At 40.2% G+C, this 18,002-nt stretch overlaps 1 protein-coding gene across 1 annotated transcript; it reads left to right on the forward strand.

Annotated features, from left to right (window-relative positions):
* LOC147596381 (uncharacterized) lies at positions 1 to 17,984 on the forward strand. Its single transcript, XM_086771109.1, has 4 exons — positions 1 to 42; positions 142 to 180; positions 16,960 to 17,098; positions 17,834 to 17,984. Exons 1-4 carry the CDS (start codon positions 8 to 10, stop codon positions 17,939 to 17,941), a joined length of 321 nt encoding a protein of 106 aa, XP_086627235.1. The 5' UTR covers positions 1 to 7; the 3' UTR covers positions 17,942 to 17,984.
* Positions 17,985 to 18,002: the final 18 nt, after the last annotated feature.

Raw genomic sequence — 18,002 nt, forward strand, 5'->3', positions numbered from 1 at the left:
TAGAGATATGCTGCAGCACACCCACCGGACCACCGCTCTGAGGTACATACTGGGCTCTTAAATCCTTTTTGGGATGCTGCAGCTCTGTTGGCATTTCTCCTAAGCACAGACACTTCACTAGCTGTATGTGTGTTGACACAGGGCTTCACAGGCCAGCTGCCTTCTCAGATGCCTTCTCAGGTAACTTCTCGGTTTACCACTCACTCTTCCAGATTTGCCAGTAGTTTCCATGTACACACCCTTTGGCACTGGATTTCCGTATGAGGCACGAGGAAGGTAAATGACTCACAGATGATCATGACGGGGGGGGGGGGGTGTCTTTGTGATAGGGTGGGACTTCTAACTCATTTTTATAACTCATAAATTAGTAACAATAATGTCCCAGAGATCCACAAGCATCATCAGACGAGCTAGCGCAACTAGGAATGATGGACAAGTTTCAGGTACATACAACCTTTTCCTGCAGGGAGACAATAAGCAAATATTATTTCATCTCAGAAGAAATCTGTGTTTAAGATGGAAACCTGCTGGTTTACAGGAAGGTTCCTGATGAAGTTGAGATTCTTTTATAGTCCCTGTCCTGGTTTTGGCAGGGATGGAGTTAATTTTTCCTCTCAGTAGCTGGTATGTTTTGGATTTTGTGTGTGAAGAATGTTCATAAACACCCTGATGATACCAGTTGTTGTGAATGAGACCAAGGACACCGTCCTGCTTTCCGAGTCTCGCTAATTTGCAGATGCAGGAAGCTGGGAGAAAGACAGACAGAATAATTGACCCAAACTGGCCAAAGAGAGTATTCCATGCCATAAACGTCATGCTCAGTATATAAGTGGGGGCAGGCGAGGGTGGGTATCTGCCTTCCTGGCATCCATCCTTCCTGCTTGTTTTGGCTGGCATCGTTCCCCCTACCTTGCTGGCTCCCTTTTGCTCCTTTGCTTGCTGCTCGGGTTTGTTTCCGTGATCGCTGCTCGGGACGGGCTGTATCGGTCATTGGGACATCGGGTGGTGAGAAAACACATATTGTTCACTTTGTATATTTTTTAATATCCTTATATTCTGTTATTATTGTAGTTTTCCCTTTTATTTTAGTAAATTGTCTTCATCTCAACCCACGAGTTCTCCTTCCTTCCCAATTCTCTCCCCCATCCCCCTGGGGAGGGGGAGAGTGAGCGAGAAGCTGTGTGGTGATTTGGGCTAAACCATCACAGTCCCCTTCTGCCAAAGGCAATGAAATGTGATTTGCAAAAGAAGACAATGGCTAAATTCAAAAAAGCTTTTCAGACAACTGCTTTTGTAATAAATTTTTAGTTTTACCATTGACTCCCATGGAAGTAGAGCTCAATTCAGTGGTGTTGATCTCTATCCTAATGATGTAATGGTGAGTTTTTGTGGCTGTGGGCTTGGAAAGGGCAGCACCAACTCTTTATACCTGTTAGGTCCCCTTCAGCAGAGGCAGCTATCATTTATAAATTCTTGTGAACTCTCCTGGGTTGAACAGGAGACAGACTGTTCTTCCAACAGATGCCTAGCACCAGAAGTGCCTAGGCTAGCTGCGATCTGAGACTCTGTGATGGTTTTTGCCATGTTCTGGCACCGAACCCCTTGTTGTTGCTACTTTCCAACTACTTTTTATTGCAAGGCACAATGTTAGTTCACCTCACAGGAATTTGTTTACTATTTTCCACTATTTCAAGCCTCTTTCCTGGTTAGTTTTCAACTCGGAAATCACCTTTTTCCACACAGATACATTATTTTTCCCCTACAATTGCAATTAAATACTTTCTTTTTTCCACTTTTTGCCTTACTCTGGTAAGTAGCATCAATACCCATTGAAGAACATTGGTCGGTTTGCAGCTTTATTTTTCAGCATGGCTGAAGGTTTTCCCAACTTAAGAGAGTGTCTTCTTTGCTGGACACTGACCAGTAACATCTCACTGGAGTAAAAGCTGTGAAAATTAACCAGACATTTTAAAGCACAGCCTTGATGTGGTTTGTACCTTATTTTTCACTAGCTTGGGTCTGTAGGAATGTAGTATTAGCTCACAATCTATTTTTATTTCCTTCTTTTTTCCTCTTTCTGTCTTGTTTTCTCTTCTTTTTCCTCCTGACTTTCTACCTTAATTTCTTCCTCACCCCCATCTTATTTTTATGGATTGGGGACTGCAGCCAGGATAGGGAATTTGATTACATGGAGAAGCTCTCACAAAGCAGAGTGGAAGGTTTAAATGAATAGGCAAAGAAACACATCTAGTGTGCAAGATGTCTAGATTATTCTTCCACTCTTCTACCATATCCTTTTCAAACACCAAACTGTATCTTATTTCAGGGCTTGAACCTGCTAAATAAATGTACCAAATTGACAGGATTCTCTGTCTTGCCTCTCTCCCTTCTAGCCTGTGGGGGTTATATCAAGGCTAACAGGCCCTGTGAATTAGATTTGTTTTCCTTAGAGACCTTATATTTGGCAGCATTAAGGCTTCCTGCTTTAAGTCAATTAGATAGGATGCTGCGGTTACAACTGGGGCACTGAAGGAGGAGGATATTGAAACAGCAGAGAAATAGTTATTTCAGAACGAAGAGCCACCATGATCTGCAAGACCTTTCTTTGGGAGTACTTTTAACGCTTAAGAGCAAACTCTGAAAGGTTGCAGTTGTCTTAGGGAAGCAAGAAGAGAGAATTCAAGAGCCAAATATGTTGTTTGTGCAAACAAAATGCTCAGTACCGTCTCGGGGAGCGTTGGTAGACATCTTCATTGCTGTGCCGTGTTGATGATGGGTCATCACACCAGTCTGGCCATGGAGCAGGGAAGAGGAACCACACCCTGCATTACCAGAACAGCTTAAGGTTAAAAGTAACAGAAACCCTCGCAGCTAACGGGAAAGGCTCTGCCGGTATGTTGCACAGTAGCAGCTGGAAGAGAGATTTACTACTCCTGGCTCCTACTCTGAGCTTGGCTTGTTTGAGATCTGAGTGCTTCTCCTTTAGTAGTAAAACACTTTATATCATAATATAGTTTAAAATAGAACACATATTATGTCACATTGTAATACACAATTTTCACTTTCACTTGGCAAGATTGAAACTTAACCGTTTCATAACATGCAAACACTTCAGGTTTATTTAGCATTTTATACTTTCCTTAGCTGTACTAATTTTCTACTTTCTAAATATAAGCTCATTTTAAATATATAAACTCAGCTAAACTGAATATTCACAGAAAAGCAAATTGGGACGGTTCTACGGAGGAATTTTTTACTATTCTAAGAATGTAAATTGAATAATGCATCCCAAATGTATGAGGAATATTCTTTGCCAAAAGTTTTCTTTAACAAAAATAATTACAATGAGACAGTTTAGGACAGGTTGTTATGAGCATACAATTGTATTTTTGTGTATATAACCAACCAATTCTAAACAACCACATCTGTATTTGGATGGATTGTATATGTGACTGTTTATAAACAAATAAATAGGAATTATTTACTCAGGAACTAAATTTAAATAGCAATTCCTGCCTGTCTGCCTTCACAGGATGCACAGAAGTGTGACCAGAGCTACAGCAGGTGTCCTGCACAGCTTCTGCTGGGATGGAGTTAGAACTTCCCTGTGTTCAGACCCTGCACTTCTAAGAGGAGAGAGCCTGGGGCTTTAACTCATGCTGTACACCAGACCCCGCACTTCACACAGTCATCTTCCTAGGGGACAGCCATGACAGAGGGTGGAATCAAAACTGTGATGTAATGGAAGGGGAAGATTCATTGTAGCCTGATGTCATAGTGTGCAAAGACTAAATGAATGATTCAAAGATAATTCAAGGCAGTAGGGGTCTCAAAAGGGAAAATGTCTCTTCAATGGCAGAAGGGCTGGAGAACAGTTTGTGTACTTTTCTCTTGGATCTAATTGGGAGCGTCCAGTTCTCATCAGCACTTAAGGACAAATATTGCTTGCTGCACTTTAAATTTGTGCTTTGTGGTTGAGGCGATATATTTGACTTAAATCCACCCATCAGTTGCTGCCCCTTCTGCAGCTTTAATGTCTGGTTTCCTGCACCTTTACTGTCTTGCACTCAGAATAATTACGCTACACTCTGATAAACTGCTGGTTTTTTACATTTTATACAGCAAGGCATTCATTCCATTTACACTGACTTTTGTTTCCTCGGACTGCCATTTATTTAAATAAAGATCTGTATCTTTACTTAAACATGAAATGCATTAATCAGTGACATGATGGCTTAAGTTCTACTTTATTACACTCAGGTGGAGCTGGTGAAATCATGTGGTTATATTGATCTGAGCTCAAATCAGGGTTCCATTCTGACCTTCGATATACTCAGGTAGATTTGCTGCTGATTACAATGAGAGCCAAGCATATGTAGCCAAGGCTCAGCAATCGGCCTTCAGTCAGAATATGTGTTAGTTTTTGCTTTTCTTTAGATGTAGAGGATATGTCAAAAACATTGTCAATTTTAAACTTGTTTTCACTTTCTTTTGCTTGTCTAAAATGAGGTGTCTGTTCCTGTCATCCGACCCCAAGTGAAAGTCACAGAGCTAACTTCTAACTTTGCCAACTGTAGTTCTCCAAACCTGCCAGTACTTTTCATCAGTGACGAGGACAGGTCACGTTGCCCTGTTGACAGAAAGATACGCCTTTGCAGCACAGCCCTGGAATGACATATGTGATCCTGCCTGTCTGTTTCACAAGCAGGAGTATTACATCTGTTCTTACTGGAAATTCCCCCTACCCAGGGAAATGGGTGAATTAAAAACCTCTTCAAAAGTGGTGTTTTAAGCTGTTTAGATGGTAACTAGTTATGTTGATCCAGGAACTGTTAAACTAATTTAGCAATAACATATTTAAAACTACCGTCTTGCACCATGAGGAAAAGCTGAAAACAGCCAGAAGTAATGTTATTTCCTATGGCCTCAACAGAACTGACCAAATATTTTTAGCAGTTATGTTAATGTTATTCCAACAGAGTGCACAAAAAGTTGAAGGTGAGACAGAGTTTTCTCATTCTCTTTTCAGTCAAAGACACAGCAAGAAGTTTCCTGCACCAGGAGCTTACAGTGTCTGAAGGCAAAAACAGGAAAATTTTCTGGGGAAAGGAAGTATTGCTACACAGTTTCTGAGACAAAAAAAAAAAAAAAAACCTTAGGCAAAGAAAGAAAAACGATTTGCTCAAAGCTACCAGAGGTTGTGGCGTTCTGAGGAACTGCACTCACCGCTCCTGGATGACGCATCAGAGTATTTTTCCACTCCATTTTGCTCTTCGGGGTAATATTTAACATTGTGCATGCGGAGTGTAAATACACATAATAACAAATCAAAGTAGTTCAGGTCAGCTGGTGGTTTATATCTACACATAGTGTGTCTATGTCTACCATAACACAGGTGAAAAAAGCTGTCCAGAAGGATAACCTGGATCAAACTTTTAGGTAGCTATAGGAGGAGAGCTGGGACAGACACGGGGAAGAGAGAAAACAGTTTCATTGGCAAAAAGAGACTATGAGGGTTTAGATTAAGTTCTAAGACAGCCTTGTTCACCTGACCACCACAGAATTGATCTATTTAAAATTCTGTCATGCTTGTGACAGAGCCCATGTTTTGCTGATAAAACAGGTATGCATTTCTGAAGCCATTTTGTGCAGTTTACTACGAATTTTGATGGCTCTTCTACTGAATTTGGCAGGGTGCTTCTGGTATCAGATTAGTCCTTTCCTGCAGTAACATAGGAGCCAAGTTTTCAAATAGGCTGAATTTCAAAAAACCTTAGGGAAAAGTGAATTTGAAAGAGTGTTGATGCCTACGCACACATCTAAGTGTTTAGGTATGTATGTATGAGACTTAGATGCATATAAGGTACAAAGAAAGGAGGTAGGGCTAGAAGACTCTTCCTTTTATATACAGGGAAAGAATTTCCTTTCTGAATTCTTAAGAAGTTTAGTGGGGTTGCATTTTTTTCTTTTTTTTTTTAATTTTTTTACCCCAGTCTTGGTGTACTTCATGTACACAGGCCCTACCCAAGTGACGCCTGCATAGCTTCAGGCAAAGTTCTCATTTTATTCTGGCAAGATCATTTTCCTGATTTTCCTCTGACAGCATTTAAAATTGTTTTTCTTTATGAGATTTCTGATGTATGTAAGAAAAAGTTTAAAAGTGAAAGACAAAATTGTTATTTAAATCTATTGCTTCTACTCAAAGTTATCTTCTACCATTGTGCTCCCAAAATCTTGCCCATAAGTTCTCTGCAAATGGTCATTGATTTTTTTTTCCCAGAATGAAAACAATAATTGGAGAAATGTAGTCTTTAAGGTCATGATAAAAGGCTAATAGAACAACATAAAATAGTTTCAAGCGAAAGCTTGGCAGTAAGGCTGCAAAGAGATCCATAAACATACTAACAGTTGAGAGGCTGATGACACAAGCAGCTTTCCTAAAGCAGCAGGAGAAAACACCTCCTTTATTAGGATACACTGTGTGAAGAGCCGACCTAAGGCTTGACTGCCACAGCCATTTTCTCTCTAATATGTTTTGAAGTTTAAAAGAATGTGAAGAGAAGAAAGTCTGTTCTGTGTGAAGTAACGGAGGAATACCTGAATAGGTGAAAATTCTTGAGACAAAGGTGACTCTCTTTCAGAGTTTACACACTTTGGAGTGTGGCAGAAGTACTGGGCATCCAGAGAGCCAAATCCCACACAAATTTTTCTCAAAATGATGGAGAGGAAACATGCATTTATGAATAGCTTGCTATTCTCTTTTTTTTTTTTTTGCTGCTTTTCTCCTCTTTTTACTGTCTTTCTTTTTAAAAAATAAGCATTTGGTATTTCTGTTGATGCAATTATTTCATGTTTCTTTGACACGCCTGAATATTCTGAAACATTAAATTACATAGATCTTTGTCGTACCAGAGAGACAATTCAAATGCTAAAGTAGATGTAGGCGCCTTGTTCCTGGTATATTCTTATACTGTAGAGTATTAGGGCTGATTATACCTCACTTGCTGTACGAACATTCAAAAAGTTCACCTCTGAAATGGAAAATCTTCTAAGTGTCTTGGCCCACGCAAATGCCAAGTTGCTTCCATGTATTTGAAAGATAAAGTCTGGTATGTTTGTCTTGCAATACAAAGCTGAGTGTTTTAAAAGGAGAGATTTAAAAATGAAAGCTCAAAATATTAGAAAAAGGTTAAAGTGGCAGCTGTCTTACAGAAACTTTGCCGAATATCTTTTAGTAGACAATTGTGTGTAAATACTGCTTAAAAGCATGGAAATCACTTTTTGTTAAAGGATGTGAAACCAAAAATACAGGTATACTTCTTCAGTTTTTAATTCGTGCCTTGAAAAGGCAAAGCTTCCAGTGACATATACAGAAAACAAGGTCTCAGTACTTAACAAGGGCTATTTCTTCAGCTCTTCTTTTTTTTTCCTACCATAGATATTTTAAACATAAGAACAGCCAGCATTTTTAAACTTTGTCCTTCCTTCATTGAACTGATGTGGGAGGAAACAGGACACTTGACAGAAGCTAACAGCCTCTTGTCAGATGGCATGCTGATGAGGATCATCGAAATATCTACCCTGAGTTCAGGGGTCAGAGTTGGACTCTGTAGCAATAAGCACAAGGAAAGAACTGAAAAAAAAGAATTATTTTCCTTTCTTGCCTGGCTTTCTGAAACTCAGTACTCTTTCAACAAAAGGCCCTTTAGATTTGCAGATATTTGGGACTGAGGAAGAGGTGTTCAATTTCACTTTGGCTCCTTCCAGCCAAAGCTACAATTCAGCAAGATTTCACCCGCATGCAGAAGAAGAGTTGTCAATCAACAGTTAAATACTGACATGAATAGCGCCTTTGTAAATACTTCTGTTGTGCCTTTGAAAGCATATAAGCCAAAACAAAAAATCTTTTGACAGTGTGTGAAAAACAAAACTGAAACGCTTATACAGCCTTTCGCAGCTAGAAAGCTGGCCGTATAAACTCTTTAAAATTGAATGCTCTTTGTCAGGCGGAGGAAAGCTTGTGTTCTGAGATTTGACCATCAGGCAGCCCAATAGTGCAGCTGTGTGCCTTAGAAAAGCGGTTTGTAGCTGTGTGAGTTGTTTGGTTGCTTTTTTATTCATTCATTAAGCATTTGCCATCGTCATTCTATTAATCTTGAATGAGTTTCCCTTTTTAAGGCATTAGCAAGACACCAAGTAGTTTCCAGATCTTCACTCAGACCTGATATATTTTAAGTTCTGCCAAACAATCCCAAAGTTGAGTGATTTCCTTACATGGACGAACTAGGATTTGAGTTTGTGTTGTTTCCTTTTTTTTTCAAATGCTGATTGCACTTGCTCTCACAGGCTCAGCCTGATCTTGGTAGCACCAGCAAAAATCAGTAGGTAAGTCAGGCTTAGACAAAATCTTTTTTCTGTGTAACGTCCCAATTCAATTAAGTCATGTAAGCATATCCCTGGCTTTAAATACAGGGATGATTGGAACTAGTCACAGGTTTAAAGAGAGAAAAACAAATTGCTGAACTGCTGGCCAGCTTCTGAGTTGTTTTTCTTGTCCTCTGCGAGTGGCTCCGCTGAGGCTGTTACTCCTGCAGTGGAGTCTTCCTGAACATGAAGTGCAGATAGCAGTGATGAAGGCAAAGAAAGAGAAGGTTTTTTTCAAGAGGTAATAGGAAAAGAAGAGCCTCATGTATACAATGAAAATATTTTTCATACGTATAAGTTCATAATCATCTGTACAGGATAGTCTCAATGACGTGTGATGTGGAAAACATTGCAGGTGGTGACTAACTAAAGAGCAGTGGGATAGAAGTGGAGCAGTTATCCTGAGTTGCACAATCACACTTGCAAAACTGAGTATTCAGAGTTGTTTGAATTAAAGGGCACATTGGCTAAAGCAGCAAATTTATCTGCTGCTTTTATTGTAACTTATCTTGGATTTTAACTTCCACCAGAGACGGCAGGAGAACTGTTAGTGCCTCTTCCCACATCTAGCCAATTCAAGAGCAGCATCACTGCTGTCAGTCTGCTCAGAGGTGGCTGGGAGTCCAAATTCTCTCACAAAAATTAAACCCAAGACTTTGTGTCTTAGGCCCTGTGTTTGTGGTAAAGTAAATTTTAAAGAATAAACTGCTTCACGCTTATATACAACAATTTTTTGTTTTATTTTTAGTTATCTGGCATCTTTTGCATAGCAGTTAATACCCTTTGCAAGGGCGTAGGTCTATTCTAGAATTGTTATGTTTTCAGGAAAATAATTTTAAGCAGTTACCTAAAGTTAGATCAACCATTCCCCTTTGGACAGTCATCCCGTTGCTATGCCATTCTGCACAGATTTACAGCTGAATTAACCTGTGTCTTTTATCTGTAGGTCCTCTAAGGTCAGTGTAGCTGACTGTAACCTTCTACTCAAATTTCAAAATTCAACTAGCCCCAGTAAAATTCCAGTTTATGTACACTCAACAACATTCTCATTATAGCAGTCATGTTGCCTACCTCCACGTGCACCTGGTAGGAAGGTCTGCAATTTTTTGGTCACTGAGGAAAGAAAGAAATTATCTGAAATGCCAAGATCTAGCAGCACTGGAAATGCAGGAGACGGATTGAACCCAAATATCTTTGAAAAATGGTCAACAGAGAAGGCACCTAAGTAACTGCAGGTGCCAAGGAGGTATCTGCTTCCCAAATAGAAAGAGATTCTTCCATGTACATTCTTTTCCAGCCTATCAATCTTCATTTAGAAATAGGATCTGGAAATTCAAGATATAAATGTGAAGTTTCAGGTGGAGAATTAGCTTGCAGCTTCTGCTGAGGGGAATACCACTAGCTAGAACATAGGCTGGGATAAATCTCCTTAAAATTAAGAGGTAGAGCCCATGTTCTTTATTTAAAGCACAAATTTGCTCAAACGGAAGGAAACAAACGTAAACTTTTGAGGTAGAAATAATTTCTAAATACTGCCTGAGCTCAGAATATATGCATGTGGATAGATGGAAGGATACATACAGAAACATCTAGCACCCAAAAAGAAGCCTAAAGTGTAAGGTTTTGGTTCACATTTTGCGGAGCTGCGTGGGATGGAGCTGTTGTTTCCCATGGCTGTCACCTTGGCACGAGGGATCCTTCCAGCGGTCCTCGCTAACTTAGCGAAACTGGAGGCTTGGAAATAAGAGCAGGAAATAGTTGGGTGGATCTTGACATAGTATCCTTATCATAGGCATTAAAATCTATCCTTGAGTTTTGAATTTGCAGTCAGTGCTTACAGCAAAACACTTTTTTGTCTAGATCTTCATCTGGGATGTGTAGTTACTTTTTCCGCTGAGGTCAACTGAGTACCAGGGACCTAACCCATCCGAGCCTGAATCCTGCCCTTGGCTGGAAGCCCTGGCTCTTGGTGTTTCCCTCACATGCTTTGCAGTAGCAGAAGAAAAAACATTACAGAGAAGTGACATTGCTGTTTTGAACCAAAGACCATTTATTTTGTTTTCCTTTGGTTTTTTTTTTCATTTGTTAGTTTATTTATGAATTAGTCAACACCTACCAAAGGTGATACTATAGTTGGAAACCTAATGCATGGTAATTGAGTATCAGAAGCTCTTTTGGGTCATGCACAAGTAGGATAACTCAGTGGGAGTGGATCTATAGTGTAAAACAATCGATGCTGAGGACTGGGTATTGCACAACATATTAATTTCAGTAGGTTTTACTTCAGACCAGTTCTGATCTGACCTGCAAACGGAAAACCCATTAGTGGCTGGAGCACTCCAGGGGCACATTTTCTGGGTTAGTCTTATCTGCAGCTAATTCAGACAATATGCTTCAAGACCTCTGCAGTGTCCTATATGGGAAAAATCACCAGATTTGCTTCAAAGTTGTGCTCTTGGTCTCACCTAAAATGCAATGTAGAAGCATGGTTTCTCACTCTGTCCTGAAGACAGGTCATCAGTTGTGCATCCTGCAATAAGTGCTGTCTGGCTATGATCTTGAAGTTCTTCCCTTGTTAAAAGTCTTCCTACCGGATTAGAGGTAAGCTTGCTTGCAAAAGGATTATTTCTAAGCTGAAGTAAAACATATCTGGTGTTTAGCTTATAACTACGGCATTGTTTACATTCTTCAAAGGCTTGCCAGAGAACAATTTTTTCTTATTTTTCAAACGTAGTGAAAAGGAGACAGATCTGGAAGGAAAACCAGGGCAGGGGGTGGTAACGGCTTAGAATTTGCCCTGCCTTCTTTGGGCAAGGTGTTTGACTCAAAGAACTTGAAACTGGACCTGGGCAAGCTCCCTGAGGCGATACAGACACAAATGCCAAAGTGATTTCAACAACCAAAGATCTGAGCAATACATCTTTACCTGGAGAAGAAATTACCGAGATACAAGCCTCACTACAGAAGTTTTAAACGTCTTGCGTCATATACTTTCATTTTTGGTGTGCCCAAATGACCAACGACACTTCATTTTTCACAAAGTAGTAACTCCACAGATCAGAGAATGGACAATAAGAGAACGATTTGGAGTCATTAAAGCAATTAATCAGTACGCTTATTTGACAATAATGCTTCCTGAAGTAAGTCTGAAACCACGGTTAGCACCAATGTCGCAGCTGGTGACAGCACTTCCCAGAAGGCAGCCGGAGATGGCCCTGACAGCTGCTCTGAATTGTCATGTTGCACATTCCATGGTTTAAACAGTAATTTATTTTGCAATCTCTGCATCATCAGTTCTGGGGTGTTTGTCCGTCATGTTTAATGTTTAAAGAGGTCAATATTTAAAGAGGTCTGTGACAGCAAATAAAACCTCTAGGTTGCTTGAAAGTTAATATGTCACACACTCTGATGGTGATATAGAGCAAGAACTGTCACTGACAAAGTGTCAGTGACTCTATTAAGACAAGAAATTACGGTGCCAAGAGAACCACCAGTGAGACAGACTATTTAAAACTTCTGACGCAGTTTCTGAGTGTCTTAGTAAAGTTCACCGGAGCTTAAAGGAAAACCTCTGTTTGTTAATCCTATTCAAGACATGCAGGGGAGAAAAACAGAGTGAATAGTACAAAACAGGGTATATAGCATTTGCCAGCGTGGAGAAATGAACGTCCCTGCTGCTCTGCCTCCTTCTCCAAGCCAGCGTGGGAAAAAACAGCCACATGTATTGGCAGACTGTGGGATGTACTACCGCTCTGAGGAATGCCTGTAAAGAGTTGTCAGTTTCTTCCTGCAGGATCGCTGCTTTGAAGTAGCATGGTCATGCTTGGTGTCGAGGTTCCCAAAGTGATGCTGGAATAACCAAAATAGCAAACTTGCACTTTGTGCTGCCCATAGAGGAAGATGACGGCAATAAAAGCTGGCACTACAGGCACTGGAATCAGTGTGCACGACTGTGTGGTAACATAAGCAGAGAAGCAAAGGGCCCGTGGAATCCTTTCACATGCCGGTGACCCAAGGTTAGCAGGCTTTGCCTCTGCTAACACTGCTGCTTCTGGATCATCCTTTCTGCCCGAGAGGGCTTTCTGTAGCAAAGGTCTGCAGCAGCGACGCTGGGCAGTACAACCTCCCCTCCCTCTCCTTCCACGCACAGTCCTTAGTGAGAGGAGGACTGCAGCCTTAAACAGTGGACAGGCAAAAACCTCTGAGCAAAATCCGTAATTATCAGAATCTCAAAGATACTTTTGCTCCTGTTAACTTACACTTTTAGAAAGAGGGTTATTTGATTAGTGAGAAGGCTTCTGATTTTATACCATATGTTATATACATATAATATTTTAATCAGACTTAGGTAAACTCACACCTGCAAGCACAAGGAAAATTATTCCACTGAACTGGAAATGCACTCCTTGAATCTAAAATTACTTTGATTGAAGCACCAGGTTAAGCATAACAATGTAGTGCATTTGTTGCGCAAACACAAATTAAATAATTAAATAAACATTATTCTATTTTTACTTTTTCTAATTTTTTAGGAGCTGTGACCATTTTGTTTCCAGATACTTTAAGCAGTTCTGATATTTCTGGGAGAGGGGAAGGCATTAAAATGTCCTGTGTCTTAACAAGGAAGTTTGGTGTTTCCAACTGGAAAGATAGATCACTTCCTGAAAATCACATCTGGCAATATCTTTCCTTGATAAGAAATATTTTTGTGTGTGTGTAAAGGGAAGTTTTATACTTCTAAATACCACTTTTATAGAAACGGGGGAAGTGGATTGTTTCCCTAACCTGATCCTTGCAAGTTAGATCCTCCATAGTTCCAACAGGCATGAATAGTTTCTTGTAAGTAGAAAAGGGAAACAGAAACAAGACTTATAAAATCTTCTGAATACTCAGGTCTCTGCTCTCTCTGCTCTCCCTCTCTCTGCCGCCAGACCTAAAAATGCTGTGAAGTTGAGGCAATCTGCCAAGAGTTTCACACCCAGTGCTGAACTGGCATAAAGTCAAAGGTTGCTAGTTGGATTTGGATGCCAAAACATTAGCATGGCTCTCACTACCGGCTCTTACACATCCTTTTTCAAAGCTAGATACTTTGCAATTTTTGCCTCTTGTATAAGCTTTCATTTCTTGCTTTTCCGCGTTTTCCTTGCAGGCTAATCTTCCTGCTGGTAAGAAAGCAACTTGCATACTAAAAGCTTCCTCTTCAGCTGTTGGTGGAGGTCCCTCTCTTGCAATAGGAAGCATGTGCATGTGCAGTTGCACACCCTGAATACATCTGCAGTATCAGTTCAGTGCAACTCAAGCCTGCTTTTTTTTTTTGTCTGTATTTGCCAATCAGCCACACTGCAACCCCCAAAGCCCCTCTGAGAGGTTGCCTCAGCCCTGGCTCCGCAGATGTGTGGGGAAGGGGACAGCCTGCCCTTTTTTAGAGCCCCAAAATATGTCCATACTTCCACTCAGGAATGGAGCATGTTATCACTGCCCTGTCAGTGATATCCCAAGCCTGATCCTCGTTAAAAGTGTATGAATGCACCCAGCGACTAACCACAGCAACTTGAAAAGTCATGGGCTGCACCAGCCAGGATCTGCCCTGGATCCCTGATTTTACCCCACAACTAATATCTACCCTCAGAGGGTACCATGCCGGAACAGCTGTAGCTTTGACCCATAACTTCTAAGCATATTTTTCGGACACAGGCTTTTATTCACCACATACTCAAATGGACACCAATACGCAACTAATAAATCACAAACTTCATGTTAAGCTCAGAAATGTTCCCACTGAACTCAGTGGGAGCATGCAAGTGTTAAATGCTCTGGGATCAGTCACCTGAGGCTATGAGCTCCCAGATCTGCTTAAAGTCCCATGCTGTTATAAACATGTGTATTGAAGCATCTGACAAAATGCCAGAGGGACACCCTTATGATATTTGACATTATAGCACTTTAAGCCAAGGCTCTGTTCTCTGGGAAAAGCAAGGACCCCAATCACAGAAAACTCTGTGTAATGTTATTTCTTTGTGGATGTTCAAGTGGCTGGCAGAAGGAACCAATACAACTGAGCAGATGACTTCTCGCACCAGGGCAGAGTTAACCCCAGCATGGAGGAAAAACAACTGCAGCCTACAGGGAAGTATTTAATCTCTGTTCTCCTGTGCAATTCTCAGCAATGCAGTAAAAGGAATACACACTATAATTAATGATTTACATATTTATAACCCAATCCTCTTGACCTTTGTCAGCCAAAACACCTGAGTAAACCAATCTGTATCCTTAAATTTCTCGTAACAGCTGGAAATGTGGCAAATGCTTAAAAAAAAAGTGGGCGGAAAGGATACTTTTTTTTTTAAGGTAACATAAAGCAGGAATATGGAAATAGCAAGATGAATTTTAATAATAAGACAACAATGGGTAACTGCTAAAAACAGAATGTAAAATGCTATTTTGCTTGTGCAGTTGCACATTTCCATTTTGCAATGATAAGAAGTTGCTTGTTTATCTCATCTGAGCAACTATTTCCTCATTTCACATCACAGCAAATAGCTGACTAGGTGAAAAAGGTTGATCAGTAATTTTGAGGATTATAGCTAAATCATTGCACTGTTTTCAAGTTAATGGCCATAAAAATTTCATATTCCCTTTGTAGCAGTTCTTTGGACAGAACACAGTATTTTGACTGTTTCCAGTTCTTAGGATTTCAGGCACATCCTAAAGGAACATTTTAAAAATATATATGTTCTTTTTTATAACTACCTTTTTTGGCTTTATCCACCCACTGAAACAAATGAAACCCGAAAGTAAATTTTATGCCCTCGAACGAGGACAGGGTTCCTTTTCTGAGCGTGTCTGACTGAAGCTCCCACAGCTTGCAGCTAATGTTTTGTCTTGAGTTGAGGCAGCCAGGAATGTTTACCAATTTTGTAGTAACATGTGGCATAATGATCTATTTGTCTCAGACTAGCAAGGGAAGGTCACATGAAGAAGCAAAGTTATCAGGAGGAAGAACGCACCCCTCACTCTCAGGAACTCAATGCTCTGTTAGTGCCAGTGGAGAAATTCCCACCTACCCTTCGCATTCTGCTTTAGCAGCCAAAACCAAATCAGGATCCATAAGCACTGTGGATCCCTTTAGGGCTACCTAGTATCTGTAGTTGCCAGATCAAAGCTTTTAACTGAGTAAACCAATCTATGCTTCTGTATTTGAGTAAAATACGCTTGATTGTGCACACCCTGCTGATAAAAAAATGGTGCTTAAACAGCATAAACACATGCTTTGTGTGTGAGAGCAGAGTGCTTCGCTGGAAACAGACTGGAGAGTTCTAGGTGGGGAAAATGGCTGTTGTCCAGATCACCAGCAATTGGGAAGGCTGGTTTTGTGTGGATGCATTAGATATATAGGGAGCACTAGAAGACAATGACTGTTGTATGATATTGCATCCATATGGCTGCAGAGGGGGTCAGAAAATTAATTGTTAGAGAGGCTTTAAATGGGAATGGATGTTGGTTATTCTGCCCTGAAAAGGGTAAGTTATAAACACTGGACTCAGAAGAAAAAAGGATATCACTACGAGTTCCCAAGTACAGACATGACGTAGGTAAGTGTCCCTCTGAAATTTCCATTATGATAATTTGTTATTGAAGACAAATAGCAATTAATAAAACAAACAAACAAGAAACCCTCAACATTTACAATAACTTAACAAAGGATATTTTTCTCTTCCTAAATCAGTTTTTGCTCTTCTCTGTCATGGAGCCACTAGTTCTTTTGTTCTTCATGCTCAGGACTCACAAAGTAAAGAGGATCCTAAATTCTGAAGCGAAATAATGCAGACGTTAGGCTAATTGACAAAGAAACTTGGCAGTTTCTCTCAAGCTTAGTGCTCTAGGACACAAGGACCTAGTGTTCTTCACTTACAGGATCAAGAAGCAGGAACAAGGAGAAAGAAAAAAATTAATTTAACATATGTATTACTTGTGTATTTCATCAAATAGAAGGTAAGCAATCTAATCTAAAGCACTACAAAACCCTTTTCTTTGACTTTAATTGGCTGGCAGAGGTGCAGCTACAGTACAGGTGATCCTCTGTTTGACAAGCAGATAAAATCAAAGTTTGACTTAAGGCTCTTAACTAATCTGAGTCTTAGTGCTGTGCTCCAATCCATCCCTGCAATGCCCTGACTACTGCTTGGTTACTGCAGTGAATACCTGGAGGTATTATGTCTCAAGTTACCTGCTGGATATGTAGGGAGAAAATCTGGCCTAAGGGGGTCAAAGGGAACTTTGCCACTGACTTTATTTACATCCTGAATTTCACCCACAGCTTATTGAATCACTGGGTTGTGTTTTTCTTTTTTTTTTTTTTAAACTGAGTTTTACAAACTATATAGTACTGGATAATGTTCATACTCTATTTTCAGTACTACTGGTTTTTCTGAATCAAACATCTTTGTTGATCTGCCTAAATGGGTCAAAAAAAAAAAAAAAGGAGGACAACAAGGGTTTTAAAGTTTTGAAAGAAAGTTTGTATGCCTTTCCTAGGCATGGAGCAACAATTTTTGAAATCATCAACAGGACAGAAGAGCATCATGTCAGGAAGATGATCCTTGGAGGCCTTACACTTGATGTGTTGGAAGAATACCTGAGTGATACAGCTAAACTCTGGAGGAATTCCAGGAAGGTAAATGTTAACCTTGCATATTCAAATCTATCTTCCTTTGACGTGTATCTGTTCACAGGGGAAATGGATCTGCTTAAGTGAGTTTTGAACAAGTGACCTTCTGTGTTTTCCCATTAAAGTAAATAATGATTCTATTTTCTAGCTATACTAGTGATTTCTGTTGACCAAAAAGACAGTGGTTCTTTCTCTCTTTTTGTGGAGGGAGGGTGAGGGGGGATACTTTCTTGATATTAGAAGCAAACATATGAGTATGTTACAGCACAAATTAAGACACAGGCCTTTTCTAGGCACACCAGTCTATAAAATCACTGCTCTGAGCCATTTAGTTTTATTAAAAATGAGCAATGCAGGATCCTCCTTTGCCTAAACTCACAGTTTTTGATTACATCCATTTTCCAGTCTTTTATTAGTATTTCCATTTTGCAAAGCAAGCATAAACCTGCTCCATTTTGCATTCCCTTTGCGCAGGTGCAAATGATTTAGCAATTGCAACCACCTATGTCCCATTATATGACTGCATGCGTTTCCTTTTTTCATTAGTGTGGCAAATGACTAACTGTATAAATATGCAGCTTAAAAACCTACCGATACAAAAACAAGTTAGAGAACACCTTCATTTTTGAGAACCTTCCAGTTGGACAGACCATGTTCCATAATGACTCTACCCAGTTAGCTGGTTCACCTTTTTACTCTTTGGGAAATGTGCTGAGTTGTAACATTTGTGTCCTACTATAGAAGCAGCAAAGGACGGAATGTGATGTCCTCAGCTGGGTGACCTGTAGGTGCAGGAGCATGGTTGATCAGACGGCTGCGTTCCAGGTACTGTGTATTGATCCACCATAAACTCTGGGTATCTCCACACTCAAGTGGATGATCCTTTTGGACTAGGAAGAACTGATCTCAC

This window comes from Chlamydotis macqueenii, chromosome Z, assembly GCF_036417535.1.
Source record: "Chlamydotis macqueenii isolate bChlMac1 chromosome Z, bChlMac1.mat, whole genome shotgun sequence".
Lineage (NCBI taxonomy): Eukaryota > Metazoa > Chordata > Aves > Otidiformes > Otididae > Chlamydotis > Chlamydotis macqueenii.